Source organism: Trachurus japonicus, chromosome 18 (genome assembly GCF_045865225.1).
Source record: "Trachurus japonicus isolate A0001 chromosome 18, Traja_1.0".
Taxonomy (NCBI): Eukaryota; Metazoa; Chordata; class Actinopteri; order Carangiformes; family Carangidae; genus Trachurus; species Trachurus japonicus.
This window is the reverse complement of record NC_140924.1, coordinates 1,994,579-2,016,952: the sequence shown is the minus strand read 5'-3', so window position 1 is coordinate 2,016,952 and position 22,374 is coordinate 1,994,579. Positions and strand designations below refer to the sequence as shown.

At 43.0% G+C, this 22,374-nt stretch overlaps 2 protein-coding genes across 2 annotated transcripts in view; one reads left to right on the top strand and one right to left on the bottom strand.

The window, feature by feature from the left end:
- LOC146968260 (beta-enolase) overlaps positions 1-22,374 on the top strand; it is a 471,092-nt gene that overhangs the window by 32,326 nt on the left and 416,392 nt on the right. The window lies entirely within an intron of this gene.
- On the bottom strand, positions 9,814-21,371 carry LOC146968278 (uncharacterized). Its single transcript, XM_085760304.1, has 9 exons — positions 21,341-21,371; positions 20,529-20,564; positions 19,893-20,150; positions 19,557-19,813; positions 19,280-19,460; positions 19,018-19,107; positions 14,687-14,779; positions 14,020-14,106; positions 9,814-9,930 (listed from the first exon to the last, which is right to left on the bottom strand). The coding sequence occupies exons 1-9, from the start codon at positions 21,369-21,371 to the stop codon at positions 9,854-9,856; spliced, it is 1,110 nt and encodes a 369-aa protein (XP_085616430.1). The 3' UTR covers positions 9,814-9,853.

Here is a 22,374-nt window from a genome sequence, read left to right as displayed (position 1 = left end):
CAGTACATCTTTGTAAAAGATGGAAAAGACCGTGAAATTCTTTCAGTTGAACGACAGAATGATTTTCACTTTTCTCCAACTCAAAAACAAACAATATACTTACAGGAAAGGCCAGGATCTGTTCCCTCGATGAAGTCGGCTTCATCTCCACTGGCGACGCAGCTCGAAAACTACGCGCAGGTTGTAAAATCGTTTCGCGCATCTGGGTTTTTGCAGTTGCAATTCTACCAGCATCGAAATGCAAACGGGATAGCAGGCGCTTTTTTTTATTTTACACCTTTGACCAACTGGGATAAAACAAAATCCAACCCTCTCTTTATTATTGCTGTTTCTACCTTAAAGCAGAAGTAAGCGGAATGTTTGTGTTAATATACTGTAAGTCTTAAATAGTTGTATCTTCCGACAGCAATCACTTCTATAGAGTGTTTGGTCTGAAACACGGGTCTGTCAGTCACTCTGCTCTGCTGTAAGCCGAGGAGAAAACTTAGTATATGGGATAAAACAAAATCCAACCCACTCTTTATTATTGCTGCTTCTACCTGAAATCTAAGGCAAATTGTACAGTTTTTTACAACTCGTCCCGGTTTCCTATTGGACGAGCTGAGTCAGTCATTTTATTGCATGGGGGAGAGATTATGTTGTGGTAACTGTGTGAAGAGTTTTGAAAAGCTGTAACATGTTTGACTGCACTCTTCCTTTAGCAGCTTCCATCCGATTAACCTCAAACATCACTTAGTGTCCCTTTAATACAACTGATGCTGCAGCCAGAGCCGAGCGTAGAGGTAGCCAGGTAACGAGCAGAGCCGAGTCCCACCGACACCAAAGAGGAGAGGAGGAAAACTGGAGAGCCGAAACCGAAATATTGGCCTTTTAACAATAAATAATATTGCAAGTAAGAGGAAAGTGTGGCGGGATTTTCTTCACTTAGTCCACGTGTTTCTCCTCCTCCGATGCACCTTTCTGCCTACCGGTGTGCAAAAGTGTTTCCATTCATCTACACGTGTCGGTGTGTTAGATGAATGATATGATAATAACGTGTATGGGTGATTCTTAGACTACGGGCACTTTTATGTTCTTTGGTCATATCTAAAAAAATACACATCATATTGTACAAATTCCACTTTCTTTGTCAAACTAACAATAAAACCACCTTAGAAAAAATGTACCACCTTTCTATTATAATTTTTTCATACTTTTCAACATTCTTACAATTGTCAAAATCACTGCTTTCCCCTTGTCGCACACCCAGACTTTTAAACTTCAACAATGAAAATAATGTTTAAAAATGTGATTTATTTGAAAACTTGGCATGAAATTCTTTCAGTTGAACGACAGAATTATTTTCAGTTTTCTCTAACTCAAAAACAAACAATGTACTTACATGGCATGGGTCTGTTCCCTCGATGAAGTCGGCTTCAAGTCGGAAATCGGAATCCAGACCAGATGAGCTTGAAAACTACGCGCAGGTTGTAAAATCGCTTTGTGCGTCTGGGCTGTTGCAGTTGTAATTCTACCAGCATTGAAATGCAAACGGGATAGCAGGCGCTTCTGTCGGCATTGAAGGGATAGTTCAGCATTTTGTCAAACTGGCCCATTGCCATAATCCCTATAGTCATAGCAGTAGGTTCATTACCTTTAATTGTCGGTGCAAGCTGTTTTTAGAACGGCGGAGCAGAGCCGTGGGCTGCTCAGAGCTACGCTACGGAGGCTCATTATGGGATTTCTTGGTTTCCCTCATCAAACTCATCAAATACACAATCCAACAACTCCACAACGCTCTGGTGGACAAGTTGTGAGCTGCACATTCACCACGCTATGAGATAATAACACAACGTTACCACACAGAGTTGTTTTAGAGGGAAATTCATGCAAAACCACTGATGCACGTTGCCTTCAGGGACAGTTTTTCATCAAGCAGTCTCTGTATTTCCCTCTAAAACAACTCTGTGTGGTAACGTTGTGTTATTATTAATTGTGTAATTCTTCTGCATTGCGTTTTATTTTTATTTTACACCTTTGACCAACTGGGATAAAACTAAATCCAACCCTCTCTTTGCTGTTTCTACCTTAAGTCTAAGGCAAATTATTACAGTTTTTTTACAACTCATCCCGGTTTCCTATTGGACGATGCTGAGTCAGTAATTTTATTTCATTGGGAAGAGATTATGTTGTGGTAAGAGTTTTGAAAAGCTGTAACATGTTTGACTGCATTCTTCCTTTAGTTTAGTAGCTTAACCATCCGATTAACCGCAAACATCACGGAGCGTCCCTTTAATTCCTCGGATCAACACACCTGATGCTGCAGCCAGAGCCGGTAGAGGAAGCCAGGTAACGAGCAGAGCCGAGTCCCATCGACACCGAGGAGGAGAGGAGGAGAGGAGGAGAACCGGGGATCAGGAGCTGCAGCCCGGGTCATCAGATGCTGCTGGTCGGTAATTCAACCGCTGTCATTCTTCTGCGTCCTGTTTTTTTTTTTTTTAAGGAGGAGGGAGGAGACCATATCAGGCTATTTCAAGCGTCTTTATTAGCTATCTGACGAAGATTAAACCAAACAATAAATGAGCAGCCAGCCAGCCCATGTGGACATAACAGTCTAGATATTTATCAAGTCAAGTCAAGTCACAATTTATTTATAGAGCATGTTTAAAACAACCTCAGTCGACCAAAGTGCTGTACAATTGCAAAAAAGCACAATATAGTTAATCATAAACACTAGGCTACAAAAAAACACAAGGGATGATAGTCAATTTAAAACAAATGTATATTATATTATATTATATTAATATTGAACGAATTGCCTTGTTGTTTACAACTGCTTTATTTTTAATGTCACTATATCGCCGTTTAGACTAATCTGATGTTTGTAAAGTTTATAAAACCAATGATTGGACAAACATTACTATTTACGTGTGCACATTTTTGTAATTAACTTAGTCGTGGTTATCATAGATTAGCCGGGCTAACGGTTAGCTACCTGTTTAACTTTAATAACTCAGTGACTCAGTGAATAAACGGTTCATGAAAAAATATTTTCTCCAGCGGATATCTGAGTTATAACATGACTGAGCTAACTGGAGTAGTTTCATGTCGTGTCCCACAACGGGAGGGTTTTAACAGCTGACGTCCTGCTGTTAGCTTAGCTACCGCCGTTAGCTTAGCTACTGTTAGCGTAGCGACCGCCGTTAGCTTAGCGACCGCCGTTAGCTTAGTTGCCACCGTTAGCTTAATTAGCTACCGTCGTTAGCTCTGCCGTTACCTTAGCAACCGCCCTTAACTTTGCTACCGCCGTTAGCTTAGCTACCGTTAGCTGTCCCTGTCAGTTGCAGCCACTGATGCTTTCTAGACACTGTGATTCCCTCAAACGTAATAAATACCACACATAGCAACACAAAACACACACAGATAAATATTAATGTTTCTTTAATCATTTCATATGTCTAAAAGGTGATAGGGCGTGAAAAATATAATATATTATACAGCTAAACTCTGGTTCGTTACTACTGTTCTCATTCAAATTACGTGCTGGTTTTCTACCCAGAAGTAGTTGTAAATAACGAAGAGATTCTGTCTATTAAATTAAACATAAAGAGGATGGACAGGAAGCATGGATGTGTTATAACAGATCCCTGACAGGAACACTGCTCACCTCTCCCACAGAGCACCGAGGCCAGAGGGAGAGTTTTGGCGGGACAAGGGTCTTTATAGAAACATGGAGTTACACCAGAAGAGGACCGGGGGGAAACACAGGCTGATGAAGGTTCCACCTGAGGAGGAGGAGGAGGAGGAGGAGGAGGAGGAGGTCACAGTCATCAGGTACGGAAACAAAAAAAATACATTTAGTGTAATTATATAATCGTATGCATAACGACAGGTTACACTTTGAGTTGTTGGATTGTGTATTTGATGAGTTGTGGGGGAAGCAGTCGTAGCGTTACATCCTGACAGACAGCGACCTGTTGATTGACAGGTATGATCATTACCATGGCGACAGGCTGCCGGTCTCCTCTTTCAAAACACACATCTGTCAACTGTGTGTGTGTGTGTGTCTGTGTGTTACAGTGAAACTAGAGGACAGCAGATCAGATAACGTGTGTGTGTGTGTGTGTGTGTGTGTGTGTGTGTGTGTGTGTGTGTGTGTGTGTGTGAGAGAGACTAATGACTCTTAACACAGTCTGTACTTCTGTCTCATTATTTCCTCCTCAACTGGACCTGGACCTGGTTGGACCTGATTGGACCTGGATCTGGATCTGGACTAGTAGCAGATAAACTGGGTAAGTAATGTGACATATATTTGAGAGTTTTATACAACAGTAACGCAATAGTTACTTTTCCTGGTAATCACTGGTTAAAACTGCTAAAATAATTGCTGTCTGTGGTTCGATATGGGCTGAGGCAATAATAATAATAGCTTGTAGCAGCATATTGAATTTCTATTCTTTTCTATTCTATTTATTACTGTACTGTATGTTTGTGTTTTTAAGCCGTGGGTCCAAAGACAATTTCATTATCTAGTATAATGACAATAAAGATACTCAACTCATTGAAAAAAAGTTTTGGAACCGTGAACAAAATGTTGAATTATGAACTATGAACTGAACTAGTTCATTTTAAAATTTGTGAACTGAACTTCTAGAAAGTGAACTTTCCCAACACTGCATTTGGTGATGCAAAAGTTTGTGGAATTCGATGTTGTATGCACGCGGCCAGGCGGCAGAGCTGTGGCGTTATCGCGGACTCGACGTTGAGCAGATCGGAGCAGACTTTAGCGTTTTCACCCTTTAAAGGGATAATTCAACATTTAGTCAAACTGGCCCATTGCCATAACCCCTATAGTCATAGCAGTAGGTTCGTTACCTTTAATTGTCGGTGCAAGCTATTTTTAGAACGGTGGCTCAGAGCCGTGAGCTGCTCAGAGCTACGCTACGGAGGCTCATTATGGGATTTCTTGGTAAATTCATACAAAACCACTGATGCGCGTTGCCTTCAGGGACAGTTTTTCATCAAGCAGTCTCTGTATTTCCCTCTAAAACAACTCTGTGTGGTAACGTTGTGTTATTATCTCATAGCGTGGTGAATGTGCAGCTCACAACTTGTCCACCAGAGCGTTGTGGAGTTGTTGGATTGTGTATTTGATGAGTTTGATGAGGGAAACTAAGAAATCCCATGAGGATCATGGCAATGGGCCAATTTGCCAAAATGTTGAACTATCCCTTTAAACGTGATTCACTGTTGTTACCCACCAGGAAATACTCTGGACCGGCCCTGAGGCAGACGACTGTGTCTCTAGCAGCAGCAGATCTAACAGAGGGACGACTAACGCCAGGAGTACACTGGGAACGACCACAACGCGATTACGTAAGCGGGGCGGAGCAGAGTTTTTTAAGCACGGACGTGACGCGACACGGCTTCACTGTGTTTGTTGTTGCAGCTTCAGCTTCACCTTGTCAAGCTGCAGTAAATTAGTGCACTTTATGTATCTCAACACATTTTTACATCCTTCCTGTTAAAATGGATTGACAGGACCTTTTTCACAGGTAATTTACTGACTATGTAGGTTTACAAGTGCAGACTATATTAAATGGTATCAATTAACTGTTTAACTACACGATCATGGATCCGCAATGTAAAAAACAAACCCCATAATGTTGCACTGCTACTGGCTTTGCCTCTGGTACATGAGACATTTATTTAATCACTTTTAAATGTAATATATTAGTTTTATACACAGTTCTCTGTAGTTTTCTACCTGTTAGAGGGCCGTTCCCAGTGTATTTCAGCCGTTACTGTTACCGTACCGACGAGCTACGTGTCCCTTTTTAAACTCCTCTCCTTCGGCCCCACGTTCTCACACCAGCTGTTTTGTTATTAATAAACCTGACGGTGACGCTGCAACCCAACTACACAGCTGTTAAATGATTGGCTGTTTATCTGTCACTCACAGTGTCTAGGGATTGTCCAGGGGCCTCATTTATCAAAGAGCGTGTAAAAGTCCTCTTAAATTTCCAGTACGACGGAAAGGCAAAATGTGCGTACGACCAAAAAATATACACTCTTTTCAGATCTATCAAACTCTGCGTACACACGGCTGCACGGTATTTCCCTTGATAGATCACACCGGACCTGAGAAAAGCGTGGATGAGAACACGCCTCATACCCAGCCCCCTAAACGGCCCCACACAACCATATGTGGTCAATGCAAAACAGTACGTGCATATTAAGTAGCCATGTGCACTCTGGAAACGTGTGGAATGACGTCAGTGGAAGACGGTGAAGACAAAGTCTGTGCGCGCTCCCGTGCCGGTGGCTTCCCTGGTTGCTGTAGTTACGCGCAGCGGCCGTCGCGTCACTGGCCGTTCTCATTAATCCTGCCCTATGATCCTTTAAGTTGTGTTTCTTAAGCATATAGCTCCCGAACGGTCGAGCATGTCCTTTTCCATATAAAGTTGACGGTGTTTTCCTCTTATTCCTGTTTACAACATGGCTAGGGTTACACGTGGTAGCTAACCTGCACTTTCCTTTCATTTTACATTTTTCAGCCGTGTATGTGTGTGTGTGTGTGTGTGAGAGAAGAAGAGCTGGACTAACTTTAAATGTGGATTTCTCTGCCAGGTACACTTTGTGTTATTTTATGTTAGTTTTGAGAATGTTTAGGCAGTCGGACTATGCTACTTCCCTGCCGTGTATGTGTGTGTAAGAGAAGAAGAACTGGACTGACTGTAAATGTTGATTCCTCTGCCAGGTCAGTCCATGTGTGCATAATAAACGGCGAGGTTGCCAACGGTGAAGGTCTGACTCGTATGTTAAAACTACACAACGCAAGGATGAGTACCAAAACCGCTACACTCGCACACCACAAGGCTCCAAAATGCAGTCCATTTATTCACAGGAGAGGTGTAACGTTTCGAGCGACAACTGCTCTTCATCAAACAACAGCAAGGAGTTAATCCTATCAATAGTTTTTATTTATTATTATTTCATTGACCGTTATTTAACCAGGAAGTCCCACTGAGATCAGAACTCTCTTTTCTAAGTGAGACCTGTCCACGGCAGCAGCCTTATAAAACCAACACGTACAAGTAGGGGTGTGACGATACTCATCTCACGAGACGAGACGAGACACGAGATTGGGTTCACGAGATCGAGACGAGACGAGATTTTAAGAAAGCTACAATGACAAAATATGACTGGACCAACAGACTTTTATTTAACCGAGTTGCACATGCATTTTGAAATGTTTTATTGTAACTATTTACATGCATGATGTAAGCATGAGCTTTAAATACATTTCTTCTTCCACAAATTGAAACTAAAACTAAAATTTATAATAGTTAATATAAATTAAATTAAATTAAATATTTATTTATTTTTTTCAAGTGCAAACAATATTATGTGCAGTGTTTCCTCTAGGATTTTTTTAAGTAGTGGCAGCGACCCCTCCTCCCCCCCAGTGCCATTTCACTACTCGGATACTCGGATCCCCCCGCCCCCATCCCTCCTTTCCTCCCTCCCACGTCGGACGGTCTAACCGAGCGCATATGTTTATTACCGTCACAGCGCGACCTGTCACCTCTGGTGGTGTTCAGGCTGTTTCTAGTCTGTGCTGGTGGTTTTGGTAGCTCTGTAGTTTCTGCTCTGAGGAGGTGTGGAGCGGTTCACCACAACCAACACGGAACCAGTCACATTTTCCATCAGATGTGTGAAACTCAAAGAACCACACGAGTGAAGATACCTGAGTTTATTGATGCTACTGAGAAATCAGACCACTGCTGCAGGAACAAACAGTTAATAATAAAATACAGAAAAACAGGAAAGTTCAATAAGTTCATCACTGAACATCATCACATGTAGAAATTAAGAGACACATTGGACACTGTCCTTAAAGCAATTCTTACCTTTCTGGAACTTTTGCACATTTCTTTGTCTAAGTTAAAATGTTATTAATAATCTGATGATACATTAAAATGTAAGAGAAACCCAACAGGGTTAAAAACTCATCATTTTTCCATTCTCATAGAATTCTGAGAAAAGTCTGACCAATAATATTATTCGGTCCTATTAATAAGATTTGACAAGCGACCGAACATACTTAATATGTAATGACTTTGTGCTCTCCTCTCCTCCTCTCCATCCCAACTAGGAAGAACGCTTAAAAAAACCTAACTTTATTGACACCAGAGCAGTGGCAGGACACAGAGAGCAGAGGAGACTACAGTCACTCACAACACACACTAGAAAGAAGCTTTTTGGAAATAAATCGTTTTTTAAAAGACCAATAACTGCAGCCTGTAGCAACTGCAGAAGGTCAATAAATTGAAATATTTGGTGTATGGATGGATCCCACCTTGTCTTTTAATACACATGTTGAAAGTATTGTACGTAAAGTGAATTGTCGGATTAATATGTTATACAGGTCCAGAAAATGTTTTACTAAGTGTGTCAGAAAGAGACTTGTTGTGCAACTTATCCTACCGATATTTGATTATTGTGATGTTGTGTACATTTCTTCTTCTAAACGTGTTTTAGCTCCTCTTAACAAAGTGTACAATAGAATCTGCAGATTTATTCTTGATTGTCCTTATCATACTCACCATTGTTCAATGTACCAGTCTCTTCACTTCTCTTCTCTTCATACTCGATGACAGATACACTGGTTCCAATTTATATTCAAATGTATTTACCTTGATTACCCGCCTTATCTAAAACAGAATTTTGTGCAACTTACATCCAACTATCAAACCAGGCAATCCACTTATCCCTACTTTTCAGTGCCTCATAATAGGAAATCAATAGGTACAAAAGCATTTATGTTCAAAGGACCAAACGACTGGAACCATTTACCTGTGGGTGTTAGATCATCGCAATCACTAATCTGTTTTAATCAAGTCCTATCCTCCTATTTTGAAACATCTTGCTCATGCTTTCATTAACTCTGTCACCATACTTCATCTAATATTTGTTCAAACTCTGGTTGCAATTCCGTCTAAGTGATTTTTGTATATGTTTGTCTTGTCTGTTTTTTTATTTTATTGTCTGTGTTGTATTGTATTGTTTCCTTTCATTGTATTGTGCTGAGTTGTGTTGTCTTGATGTTTTGTGTGTAGGACGCCCTCGTAAACGAGTTGTGACAACTCAAGGGGTTTATCCTACGAAAATAAACAACTTCTGATCACGCAGCCGCAGCTGGTTGTGGAGTTTCATGTCTGATATTGTAACGTTGATAGTGATCGGCCCCGAGTGATACGTAAACACAGGAAGTCACATGTGTCTAAGCATCCAGTGCTAACAGCTAGGCTACTGTTAGCTCTGTGAGTTCTCAACGGTCCAGACCCGGTTGAACTCCGAACCGGCGGGGCTCGACACGGCCCGGTCGCGGATTTATTTTGGCATTGAACCAGCGCATCAGGTGGCGCTGGTCTGGCCGCCAGCCCGGCTCATTGAGAACTGTAATCTGTAACAATCACTTCCCCTGCGTCTCCAGTAGCAGTAGGCTAACAACAGTTTATTATAAAACTCATCAGTCATCACTGAGTCCGTTCATACGGTTTAAAACTCTGGTGTTGTTCCCGTTTCACTCGCGTTCCTGTTCTGTTTACCGTTGCCATGCCAACGCATGCAGCGGGGAGGGAGGGGGGCACGTGGAGGTGCAGCAGGAGGAAGAGGTGGGTGGGGCTTGTGAGGGAGGTGGAGCTGTTGATTTTCAAATGTTTGTGCTGTGCTGTGTGAAATGCCAGATCGGTAAGAATTGCTTTAAGGACTTTGACCAACTTATCTACATTGTTATGTTCATATGTTTCAGAATAAACCATGACAACAACAGGATGAACTGGGGAGGAGGGGCTGCAGCAGCAGGACATCAGTGGTGGGACAGGTGTGAAGGTGTGAAGTCTGTCCTCAGTGAAGAGTAGACGACATCCGGCTCCGGTGGACACTCTGAACACAGACACACAGTTCAGTATGAGTCCTACCTGTCCTCTAACTCTCCTCTACCCAGAGGTGGGAGAAAGTCCCTATGTTGCAAGTCCAAGTAGAGTCTCAAGTCTTTGCTCTCAAGTCTCGAGTAGAGTCTCAAGTCTTTGCTCTCAAGTCCCAAGTCAAGTCCAAGTCCTAAGATTTTTGTTTCGAGTCCCAATCAAGTCCTAAGATTTTTTTTCGAGTCCCAACCAAGTCCTAAGATTTTTGTTTTGAGTCCCAAACAAATCGATTATAATTAATGATACATAAAGATCATGACAACGCCTCAATTGTTAAGTTGTTTATATTTTATTGTTAATGTTCTGTCACTTATTCATCTGTAATATTCTATTGTGATATGCTTTGTCAATATAAGCACTGCCTTCTCATGCCAATAAAGCTATTTAAAATTGATGTACAGTAACACGCCAGAAATCTCGTGTGATCAAACGTGTTCTGACGTACTCTGTTGATGGTAGCCATCAAAGATACTCTATTAAACCGTCTTTGGTAGCCATGGAGCCGTTAGCCACACTGGTTTGTTATGCTACATGTGCTGCAGTCAGCTCGCTTCTTTATTGGTTACATTCAATTTCACGTCACATTCTGCGGAGACGTGGACTCAGGATTGTCGTGTTCCCCCACACACAAGCCGACTTTTGATCGAAACGGTCACGATTGTTGGGGCCAACAATCGTAAATATCGAACATGTTTAATATTTACGATTGTCGGGAGAATTTAAATCTTATAACACCACACACTACAGGAGAATCTCATAAAATAATCTCAAGAGCCTAAGATAATCGGGCGATTTTTGTCTTTGGTCAGAAGGGGGAAAATCGGGGCAAAATCAGCCAGATTATCTTTATGTGTGGTACGCATTAGTGTGTTGGCATTAATTATACAGCCAAGACTGATAACAGGAATAGAATGTCTCTGGCTGGCTGCTGCAGTATAACATTGATGTGACACTTTTTAAAATATTTGAATATTTGTGCTTGCTGAATGTGACTTGACTTGAATTCAAGTCTTTGGCATCAAGTCCCAAGCGAGTCCAAGTCTTTACCCTATGATATATTTGTGTTAATATAAGTCTTAAATAGTTGTATCTTCCGACAGCAATCACTTCTATAGAGTGTTTGGTCTGAAACACGGGTCTGTCAGTCACTCTGCTCTGCTCTGAGCCGAAGAGAAAACATTTATCGTATCCTACAGTTTTTATCCAATGAGGAGAGAGAACGGCATGCAGGGCTGTGTGTGCAGCCAAGGAACGCCGTGAATGTGGCGACGTAGGGACGAGGACTGTTATGGTGCGTTCAAGGAAACTCGTATTTTTCCGACCGTGAAGTGGTACCAGTTCGATCTGGTACGAGTTCATGGGTCAGAAGTTACGAGTGGCCGTTATAGTGACTTTCACCGGTAAAACAGGTCGGAAAAACACGAGTGGGTTGCCTGAAACACTACAAAGTCGTAAATTGTGACTTGAAGCTGTAATCTACGATTTCAAAAGCCTGCCTGGAACGCAGCATTAGCGAAAACGACCGGACCACTTACTTCTGCTTTAAGTCATCAAAATCGGGACTCGAGTCCAAGTCAAGTCTCAAGTCTCGAGTCCAAGTCCCCATCTCTGCCTCTACCTGACTTCACCTTTCTCATTCTCTGGATGACCCAGTATGACGTAGTAGCAGGGCTCCAGACTGTGACTAAATGGTCGCATTTTGCGACTAAAATTTGATACAATGCGAGTAAATTTTTCATCTACTTGCGCATGTGCGACCAGTAAATTTGTCGATTTCTTTTTTTTTATTTTTATTATCACTGTGATTGGCTAATGTGTGAAAAGAAACGTGTGTTTCTCTTCTCTACATCTCGGAGCGGAGGAGACGTCTTTCCACAGCAGAGCTCCGTGTGAAACAGCAGGAGACACACAGACCGGTGACCTGCGCGCGTGTGTGTGCTGAACATCACCCGCGATGTTTTTTTTTCTTCCGATGGCTCGCTACAAACCTTAAACATCCCATAATATGCTCGCGCTCTCAGCAGCGGTACTCAAATCATCACAAGGCAACAAAGCAGGTTGACTCGCGTTGCAGAACAGCGCTGCACAGAGGCTCCCAAACGGAAATGATTATTGATTGATTGTTGATCGATAGATTAACGACGAAGCCAAGGAGTCCGTGCACATGTGAGGCCTAACTACAGGGGCTGTCCTACACAGGCACCCTTGGGGGTGGGGTGGGGGCGGGGGCTGTTCTTGGATAAGTTTACCACAAGTGGTGTGTCTAAACATTATAGTTTCTGCATTTATCAAAGTATTTATCAGTAATACAGTGAAAATTTGAGGAAATGTGAAAATTTACTTTGCAAGTCGATTTCGGTGTGCGCCCCTAAATTTTCTGTTTGTGCTCCTAAAATTTTAAGTTAGGGGCCACTGTGCTCCTAGTCAAAAAAGTTAGTCTGGAGCTGGGCCGTAAAGTATACCCCCGCAGCCCCCGCGAGGCGGGGGGGCCCCGCATGCCGTGGGGGCCCCGCCCCCGCCCGTTAAGCCGAGTTTCCACCGAATCAACGGTCCTTCTTTTTTTTTTTTTTTTTTTACACCACAACATATGGTTCACGTCATGATAACTTCTGTATTTTGGCCATTCAAGCTTCCACAGTCCATAGTTCTCTTCTTTGTTTGATATTTCAAGAGACTTTTGGTTAAGTAACCATGGACAGCTCCTAGGCAGGATTGTTCTGCTGTGTTGTCGCCGCCGTCAACCCCCGGCCCGCCCCCCCGTCATCGCGGCCATCGCCTCGCCGCCGCACCCCCCCCCCCCCGCCGTCACCGCCGTCATCCGCGGCGAACGGCCGCGGGGGGGCCCCGCACGGTTACGTTACGGCGCTGGTCTGGAGCCCTGGGTAGTGAGACCATTATCTGACGACCAGACTAACTGGACCCCAACTTTCCTGTTCCCAGGCCTGAGGGGAAATGTAAAGTTTTAGGTGATTTATTCCTGACGAACTTGAAGACGAGATGAAACCTACAAAGACTGAACAAAGCCGACTAGTCTGAAGACTGAAGAGCAGAGTCTTAACATATCACACAGTCCAGGACTTAATCGAACCTGGTCTGGATCGAACCTGGTCCAGATCATCTTAGTTAAATCACGTTAATTCGGGGGGTGGGGTTCACAACCAGTCCATTAATCAACTACTTGAAGGAAATCAATCAACTCATACTTTGATAATCAATCAGTTGACAGGTAAAACTACAAAATATTTACTAGTTCAGTCTCTTAAAGGATAATTACCGTTTTTTACAATCTGGACCTTATTTCTAGCATAAAATGCGATCATTTCCTCCCCCAGATAACTTTGGTGTCATTACAAGTGGTTGTGATGAAATGAGCTCCAGCCGAGAGGCGCGTATATCCGTATAATGGAGTCTACAGGGCAGCAGAATGCAGCCTCTAAATAACACATTATCTGCTGAGAAACTCCTTCATTTCACCAATATTTAGTTCTGATAGGCTAGTGCTATTCCCCTCTGAGTCCGGGGTTAGCTGTTATCAACATCCGGGGTCTGTAGGTTGATCTACTGACCTCTGACCTGGATGATGTCATGGCTCCATAGACAGAAGTGTTTTTCTATCTGGCAGTCTGTGCTGAAATCGCTACAACTAGAGAAGTTTATGGTCAACCAACTTGATCTCTGGAGGACGGGGGGTTCTACTCTGTCTCACGGTACATTAGACCATGGGTTAAATGTACACCGGAATATCCCTTTAATCTGGGCTGGTCTGGATCAAACCTGGTCCAGATCATCTACATTAAATCACATCAATTCTCAGAGATACAGCTGCACAAACAGAATCATAACCAGTCAATTATTCAACTTCTTGACCAACAGGAAATCAATCAGCTAATACTTTGACAATCAATCAGTGATCAGGTAAAACTACCAAATATTTACTGGTTCAACCTGTTAAGGTTAGAACTACCTGAGAGGTTAGCTTAGTTTAGCATAAAGACTGGAACCAGGGGGGACTATTAGCCCCAGAATCTCCCTGTAGGAGCAGCTTTACCTCTGGTCCTGTTTGCTCTGATGACCACTTGTCCATAAGTGACGTCGTCCGTCCTCACTGTTGAGTAAAGTGCAGCTGGTTCCCTCTCTAGAAAACAGAACAGACTTCAGATCAGAGCAGGAACCACAGCTGATACCAACACTGGTCCTTGATTTACTGCTGGACTTAGGACCCTGAGGAGGACGGGACATGTGATGCTACTGAGGTCAAGTCAGGACTCTATCAATATTTTTGGGTTTTGTCTTAACACCTCTGCTGTGAACCTCAAACACACTGTCACACCGTGTGCATGAGCATGATTGGACAGAGCAGAAAACAGTTGTGGTGAGAATTTCAGACCTCAGCTCAGTGTTGTCTACAGGAAGAAGCTGCTGCTGTGGTTTTACATGCAGAGTTAAAAAAAGATAAAAGCTGTTAGAGAAGCAGCTTAACGTCTCTGCTCCGTCCACTCTTTAGTATCCTGCTACACATTTTACAAAAAATCAATCTATGATAGATCAATAGACAACACTCATCACCTTCAGTGGGTGATACCAAAGCAGAATCACTGAACGGACAGTTTGTCAGAATAAACTGGTCTTAATGGTGTCAGACCAAAGTGGCAGGGGTTGAACTGGTTCTGGTGTTGGACCATGATGGTGAAGAAGAAGAAGAAGAGAAGCTGTACCTCTCTTCTTTGATCTCTTGTCTTTGATGACTATTGGTCCATAGGTGACATCCTGAGTCCTCACTGCAGAGTCGACGGCAGCTGGATCGCTCTCTGGACGAGACACAACACATCACATGAGGACACTGCAGGAAACTTTGTCTTTGGTCCAATCACAGCCCAGCAAAGAGCCACAGATCTCCACAATCTGAGCTGTATAATTTCAATACAGATGGACATGATAGTTAGATATCCTAGTTTACTACTGTCTTGTTTAATGAGAGGACTGAAGCCCTTTGTCCTCTTTGTACCAGAGGATTTGACAAGTGTCCAACTCCAATGCACACAAAACGATGTCATCAGCATATTGTGTGGCTGTGGTGATGTCAGGGCTCTGTTTGTGTAACTCATGACTCTAAAACAGACTGAACCACTCAGAATTTAGGACAGGTAGGAGGGAGTATTGCTGCTGAGGTACTAACACCACAGACTCCATCAGTCCCAAACCAGTGTCATGGTGGGACCACAGCACTGCTTTACTTCATTGTCTTAATAAAAAGTTTGAACTGTGCCAAACATATGAACAATGAGATGTGTCCTATTTTATCATGGGTGAATATTGACAGTACTTGCTGTATTTGATACTTCTGCTTCATTAATGCAATAATCAAATAAACAGTGTTTAATACTAAAAAAGGTTAACACTTACTATATGTTTAGATGTGTGTGCATAGGTGTACTGTAGGTTATGACCAAGATTGTCTTTGTCTCTAATAATAGGCTCAGAGTGGAGCGTGTGCAGATTCACACTCAGCTCAGGTTGGACCACAGAGCTGTTTCACCACAGGACACAGATCAGATACCAGCTTCCCCCCTACCCCACCCCACAGAGTCAGGCTGATCTGTCCTTCATATCTCAGCTGAGGCAGTGATGAACTCTGGGAAATAAGGTCCTTTTCTGGTGGATTGATTTTCTATTATGTTGTTGTGTAAAATGTCCCTGAATGCACCGTGGGTCCCCAAATCACACACTGTCCAACAACGTCCTCACAAACACACTCACTGTAGTTTGTCTATTTACATTTGTGAGGACCATCATAGTCTCAATGTCACTGAAGACAACAGTGACGGATGGTGACTGAAGAAATTGGGTAGGACAGGAAGAAAACCAGTCCACAGCGTCACGTTATTTTATACTGGTTGACTATTTATCCCTACTTTCTTATATTAAATGAAAATTAAGCAGTTAAACAATGTCTTACAAGATTAAAAACAATAGTGATTTGCATTTATATAGCGTTTTTCACGATACCCAAAGCGCTTTACAGAAACCATTATTCATTCATACCACATTCACACCGGTGGTGGTAAGCTACTTGTGTAGCCACAGCTGCCCTGGGGCAGACTGACGGAAGCGTGGCTGCCAATTCGCGCCAAACGGCCCCTCTGACCACCATGATCATTCATAACATCCACACGAGGCAAGGCGGGTAAGGTGTCTTGCCCAAGGACACTACGAACCGCCGACCCTCTGATCATTGGACAACCCGCTCTACCACCTGAGCCACTGCCGCCCCAACATCATTTTATCGAATCCTGCTGTTTTCAGATAAACCATATAGGCCTAATGAAAAACACTGAGCATGGGAATCTGGAATTATTGACAAACTAATTATTTACAAATTAATAACAAAGCAAAGTGTCCCACTCAATTTACATAGATACTTATACTTTTAAAGCTTTTATCTGGGCTTTTAGGCGCGGGATTATCCAGACAGGGACTGCGTGTGACTGAAATACATTAACAATCCTTATTACTGCTTTTTGTACTCTGGTCGTGTTCTTGCATAGATAGTCGGCAAGCAAGGGAACGCCCACAAAACATCAAATGCCCAGGAGCTGCTGTACCCTTTAGCCACCGGGTTCTTCTCCTAGGCCAGGGGTATTCAATTAAAATTCATTGAGGTCCAGTTACTAAACTTTCATCCAAGTGAAAGGTCCGAACCTTATAAAGTCCAAATGGTGTCTTATAAGCTATAGCCTACCCCTATGTCATTTAAATAAAATCAATCAAGTGCATTTTCATATCTATTGTCAATTTTCAACACAGGAAACATTTAACATAATGCACTTGTATAGTAAACAACTAGCTTTTAAAAATTTTTTTTTTTTTTTACCATGAATAAAAGTAGCTCCCAGGCAAATTAATTTAAGGCCTGTATTTCAATTAAAGAGAACAAGAAAGAATAAATAAGGGGTTTTCCCTGTTTGTTTTTTTTGGTGCTTTTTTTTTTTCTTTCTTTTTTTGAGGCCAAGGTGTCAAAAGCATCTTGATAGCTGCACTATCATTGTATTGTTCCCCTCCATTAAATATGGAGGGAGGCTGAAAATCACAGGATATGTCTGTTCTGTTCTGGTGATACAAGTCAGTAGTCCTGAAATAGGTGTTTCTCTTCTATAACACACATTCTACATCTCTGAAGCGACGTCTTCCCGCATACGGGCTTCCTTCTCCTTTCAAACGGGGCAGAGCTCCGCGTGAAAAAGTTTACAGACCGAGGGAGAACCGGGGTCTGACACAACACCGGCGGAGAAGCAGGAAACAAGCACGTCGCACTGAATACGCACCGCTACGGCGTCGCTCTCGGTTGTGAGCGCACATTAAAATAATGGGCTTGTGCGCGCAACAAGAGACCCATCTGAACGGCCCCCACGCACGCACGCACACACACACACGCGCGCACGTGCTTAACCAAGGCGGCGGCGGCGGCCACAAACGCCCCGAAGCTGCCGTATTGACCTATAGCTGAGCCCGCTGTCCCGTCGGAAAAAAATGCTCCAGGAAAATGTTAACTTATTAGAGATTGGTCTCGGGTCCGGATCGAACCATCACTCGGTCCGGGTCCGGACCGAGGTCCGCCATTTGGTGATGCCTGTCCTAGGCTCTGTGCTTTGGTTTCGCAAAATATAAACTTTAGATTTGGATTTTTTAGCTTATTAGTTGTACAAATTATCCACAGGGTTCTTCTTAATTAATTAACGCATTCACAAACGTACCCTGCCATGCAGTTGCAGTGGGCAACTGCATGGCAGTTAGCCTCTCCCTAACTGCGACCCACGTCTGGTGCGGCTGTCACCCTCCAGGATGGCTTTACATCACATCGGAACACATAGGTATCAGAGGAAGGTCATTTGTGATGAAGCACAACTCCAACAAAGCCACTTGTAAAAAGGTTGTGTGCCTCTAGGGACCAATAGTTTTTTAGGCTGCTGTGTGTGTAAATCCCTGTGTGATATACCAAGTCGTCAATAACCAATATGTGCAGCTCATGACGACTATTATTATATATATTACTATTATGCAATAACAACCATTGTGTGGTGAACAAATTCACTAAAACGTGATAATTTCCTATTATGCGAGGTTTAATTAATCAGTTAACGTGATTTACTGACTTACCGGGTGATTCAACCAGGTAGCAAAAGATATCAGAGAATGAAATTTCAGGCCATTTAGTCAAATCATTCGTTCACTCTTTAGTAAGATACGGACAAGAATCTGATCCTATTAAAGTTATTTTTTAACGTATCTATCCCTATCAATGGGCTGCAATGACTCAATGTATGTCATGTTCGTTTAGCATTAATATCAACATTTTAAATCTGCGCGCTTACAGTGCTCCGGGTGAGGGGGAAAGGATTGTTTTCCCCCTCGAAATGCCCCACTACCAACTGTGACACAACACCAACTGTATGCATTGAGTGAATGGAAGGAGACCCCGCCCCCTCCGTCCTCCTCGAGCCCCCACCTTCCTGCTCCTCGCTCTTCACACAGACTGCTCATTCTCCTCTGCCTGCAGAGGGTGCTGTTCAACCATTTTGAGTGGATTTTCTTCCAAAGAAAAGCTTAAAAAATATATTTCATAAATAATACTGAGATTTGGTAAGGGTTTATTTCAACCAGTTGCTCTCTCTGCCTCTATGGACCAGCCTCCACTGGAACACAACTACAAACAACTGAAGGTAAAGGTAAAGGTACTTTATTGGTCACATATACAGCTAGCCCGGGGACCAACTCCAGATTATGAGCCAGTGCCTTTGGTCAGGGGCACTGACTGGAGGATTAACCTAGCCAACATGTTTTTAGTGGTAGGGGAAACCGGAGCACCCGGAGGAAACCCACGGGGAGAACATGCAAACTCCACACAGAATGGACCTGGGCGGCCGGGGATTCGAACCCAGGACCTTCTTGCTGAGAGGCAACAGTGCTAACCACTGTGCCACCGTGCCGTGATGTCAACATCCAACCTTCACCTTCAACAACAACAACAACACACAAACAAACTCATTACCTCTGCTCCGTCTGTTTGGCTGCCGTTGATTACGTAATATTTTGACATCACTGTATGTGATGTCATTTCCTCCAACTTCTTCATCATCAGCTGGAAAGAACCAAAATTAACAAGAACTTCATTCACCATATGAAAGTGATCATTAACAGGTAGATTAACAAAGAGATGGAATCATAATCATGGTTATTTATTATAAATAACACATTAATAAGGAAAAAGTCCATATAGTTTTAAATAAGGGAACTACAAAAATGTTTCTCACCTGTAGGTTTCCTCTGTACACAGTGTCTGACTAGTAGAACCAGCAGAATAAGTAGAACCAGAACACAGACTAATGCAACAGGCAACAGCACAGAGAGAGGAGGAGGAGGAGGAGGAGGGGTGGTGGAGGAACCAGGAGGAGAGGATGTTGTAGGTCCAGGTGTGGTGGTGGGGGGGGCTCTCTCTGAAATAAAAGACACTTAAATGGTTAAAAAGGTCAAACATGGAGTTGTTTTTGCTTTCCCCCAACTCTCTGAATCAAACATTTGACCTTTGACCTCCTGACCTGTGACGGTGATCCAGCTGGGTGGAGACCCTCCATGGCCTGTGATGTCACAGCTGTAGAGGCCTTCATCAGACTTGGTAACATGGTGGATGGTCATGTGACGTGTAGGCTCAGTCCTGATGAGGGAGCCATCTTTATAGAAAGCAGCTGGGGGGTTGGAGGGAGGGCTCTCCTTTGATTGACAGCTCAGAGTGACATCATGTCCCTCCATCACAGGGAGGACAGGACTCTGCAGGATCACTGGTCCACCTCAACACAGAGACAAAGTACAGCAGTTGATCCATTTCCACACAGCTTCATCAACACTGACTCCACAGTCTGATCTTACCAGTCACAGTGATGTTGATGCTGCTGCTGCTTGTTGCTCCCTCTCTCAGCTCACACCAGTAAACTCCACTGTCTGATGAGTCAACGAAGCTGATGCTGTAGGAGGAACCAGTTGATTCCCTCCATCCAGTCCTCTGTTGTCCTTTGGTTGTGTTCCTCATCACCTTCCATCCAGCAGAGCTGTCGTCCTCCTCACAGCTCAGAGACACTGAGTCTCCAATGAACAGCTGAGAGCTGTTGGGACTCACAGTCAGACGAGCTGAGGGTAGAAATCACTGAATATTTGAGCAAACTTATGAAATAAAATTCATCTAATCATCCAAGTGTTCATAAACAAGTTCTGCCATCAGCAGGTGAAGATCGACCAGTGAGTGTTTTTTACCACATCATGAAAACAACTCATTTATAATATAAACATACTCCAGGAGAACATGTGTGAATGAGGAACTGCAGTGACTATCTGATCCCAGGTCAGATTAACCAGTCAGTGTGAGTCTTTGTTTTTCTGGTTGTCTTCTTCCCTTCAGCCTGTATCCACTGCTCTGTCTGCCTCTCTGACTCCTGACAGTCACTGCTACAACCTGAACTCATCCAGTTGTTGATCACATTCAGACTGAGAAAAGAGGCGTTCACTGACCTGTGTGTGTTGTGCAGCAGAGCAGAGACATCAGATCTGCAGAGACATGACATCAGCTTTAACACTTTAATACAAACATGAATAAACACCAGTTCCTGTTCCTCTGACTCCAGATCAGATGTGAGTGAGGGTCTGAAGCCGTGCAGAGACACGAGGTGAGGTTCATCAGCTCTGCTCCACAGTCTGCTCTCTAACCGACAGCACGAGTTCTCATCACTTCATTCTCCTCAGGTAAAGATCACTAACTTTTCTTCTGGTGTTAAAGGTGTACAGAAATGGACGTTTGTCCTGTTTGTCGCGCCGAGTTGTCACGAGCTGCAACACGAGTTTACCCGAGTAAGGAAAACGAATTTGATTGGTCGTTATCGAGCGGGCGGGATATTCAAAGTTTGGGGCGAGACCAAGCTCCGTGTGTGTGTGTGTGTCTCAGACGTTTGATTGACGGATGACAGATCCAATATCAGTGGCTGATGAATCGTGTACAGGCTGACGTATAATCCGTGTACCTGCATTATCCAATGCGGAAAAAAAAACCACACTTTTGTCCCGGATTTACTCAAAAATAGAATTTTGCACAAAGTTTGGCCTACATCGTCTGATAGATGAGTTATTACACTAATTTTATTACCCAGGGTGGGCTCAAATTCAATTTTCTTTTCTGTACAGCTTTAAACGTTACAGTGAAGACACCAGGAAGAGGCTTTTATCTGTCTCTTCTGCTTTAAAAAGATCATTTATATTTTCTATCTGTCTAGATTAGTCAGTTTTCTGATCAATAACTAATATTGATAAGTGTGTCAGTGTGTACTTACAGAGCAGCCTCAGCAGAGATGTGTCGTCCATTGTTCCTCCGGTTAAATGAGCTCCTCTCTCTGCGTGGTCACAGTAGTCTGTCTACGCTTCCTTCCTCTCTCTAGCTTTTGATGGTGTTGGGGACGCTGCTATTTACGGATGTCCCTGAACGCCTCACATGTAGACTCAGAGACAGTGATGCTGAACTTTACAGTAGTTCCCTGAATGTGTCCTGTGCAGACAGAGTGGATGTAGCTGCAGCTGCAGTCAGGCTCTGGAGGGTTAACATGGTTTACAGTCCTCACTGTATAAAGAGTGAAATGACAAAAACAAAGTAAAGGTCTCTGAGGGGAGAGGAGCTCAGTAGGACGCAGCCTCCTTCCTGTTCACTGTCCTGGCTCTGTTGTCAGGGAAACAGGATTACAGTGTCCCAAAATATAAACATAAACTTAGATGTAAATGAATTAAATTGAGTTTCTTATTTAATTCATCAGGGACGGACATGTATTGACAGTTGTGTGAATGACCATGTTATCTAGTGTGGTGCAGCAGCAGCAACTGGCCAGTAGAGGGAGAAACGTGACCTCACATCCTTCACCCTCAGTACTGAGACTGAGTGAAGTTTCAAATACTTTAACTAAACAATATATAATAATGTGAATGAGTACTCTTACCCATTGTACTGTTACATAACAATACAATGTTACCTGAACATCCAACGTTCACTCACACAGTCTTATCAAATATTTCACTTTTAATGTTTTTCACTTTCTACTGGTTTATATATTTAACTACATATCTTTCTTTATTCTGTTCCAGTATGGTACTGTACCACTGCAAGATTTAAGCAAAAAGAAGTGTCTTGAAAAACTCCTAAAACTCATGTTAACTTGGTCTACTGTATGAGACATATCATCCATCCTCTACTCTTACTGTATACAGTAGGTATCTGACAGGACAAAGGCAGGTCATTTACTAAACATGTCACTAAAGATCAACTGAAACAAAAACAGACATTTTCATTAGTTTGAATACTCTGGTGTGATATCAGAAC

Bases quoted from the DNA above. Each gene is read 5' to 3' on its own strand.
- LOC146968278 (XM_085760304.1), bottom strand. From the start codon at position 21,371: ATGGACGACACATCTCTGCTGAGGCTGCTCT. The intron at 20,151-20,528 runs GTCAGTGAACGC...TTCTACCCTCAG, and splicing joins CTGCTGCACAACACACACAG to CTCGTCTGACTGTGAGTCCC. The intron at 14,780-19,017 runs GTAATGAGTTTG...TGTCTCGTCCAG, and splicing joins GCCAAACAGACGGAGCAGAG to AGAGCGATCCAGCTGCCGTC.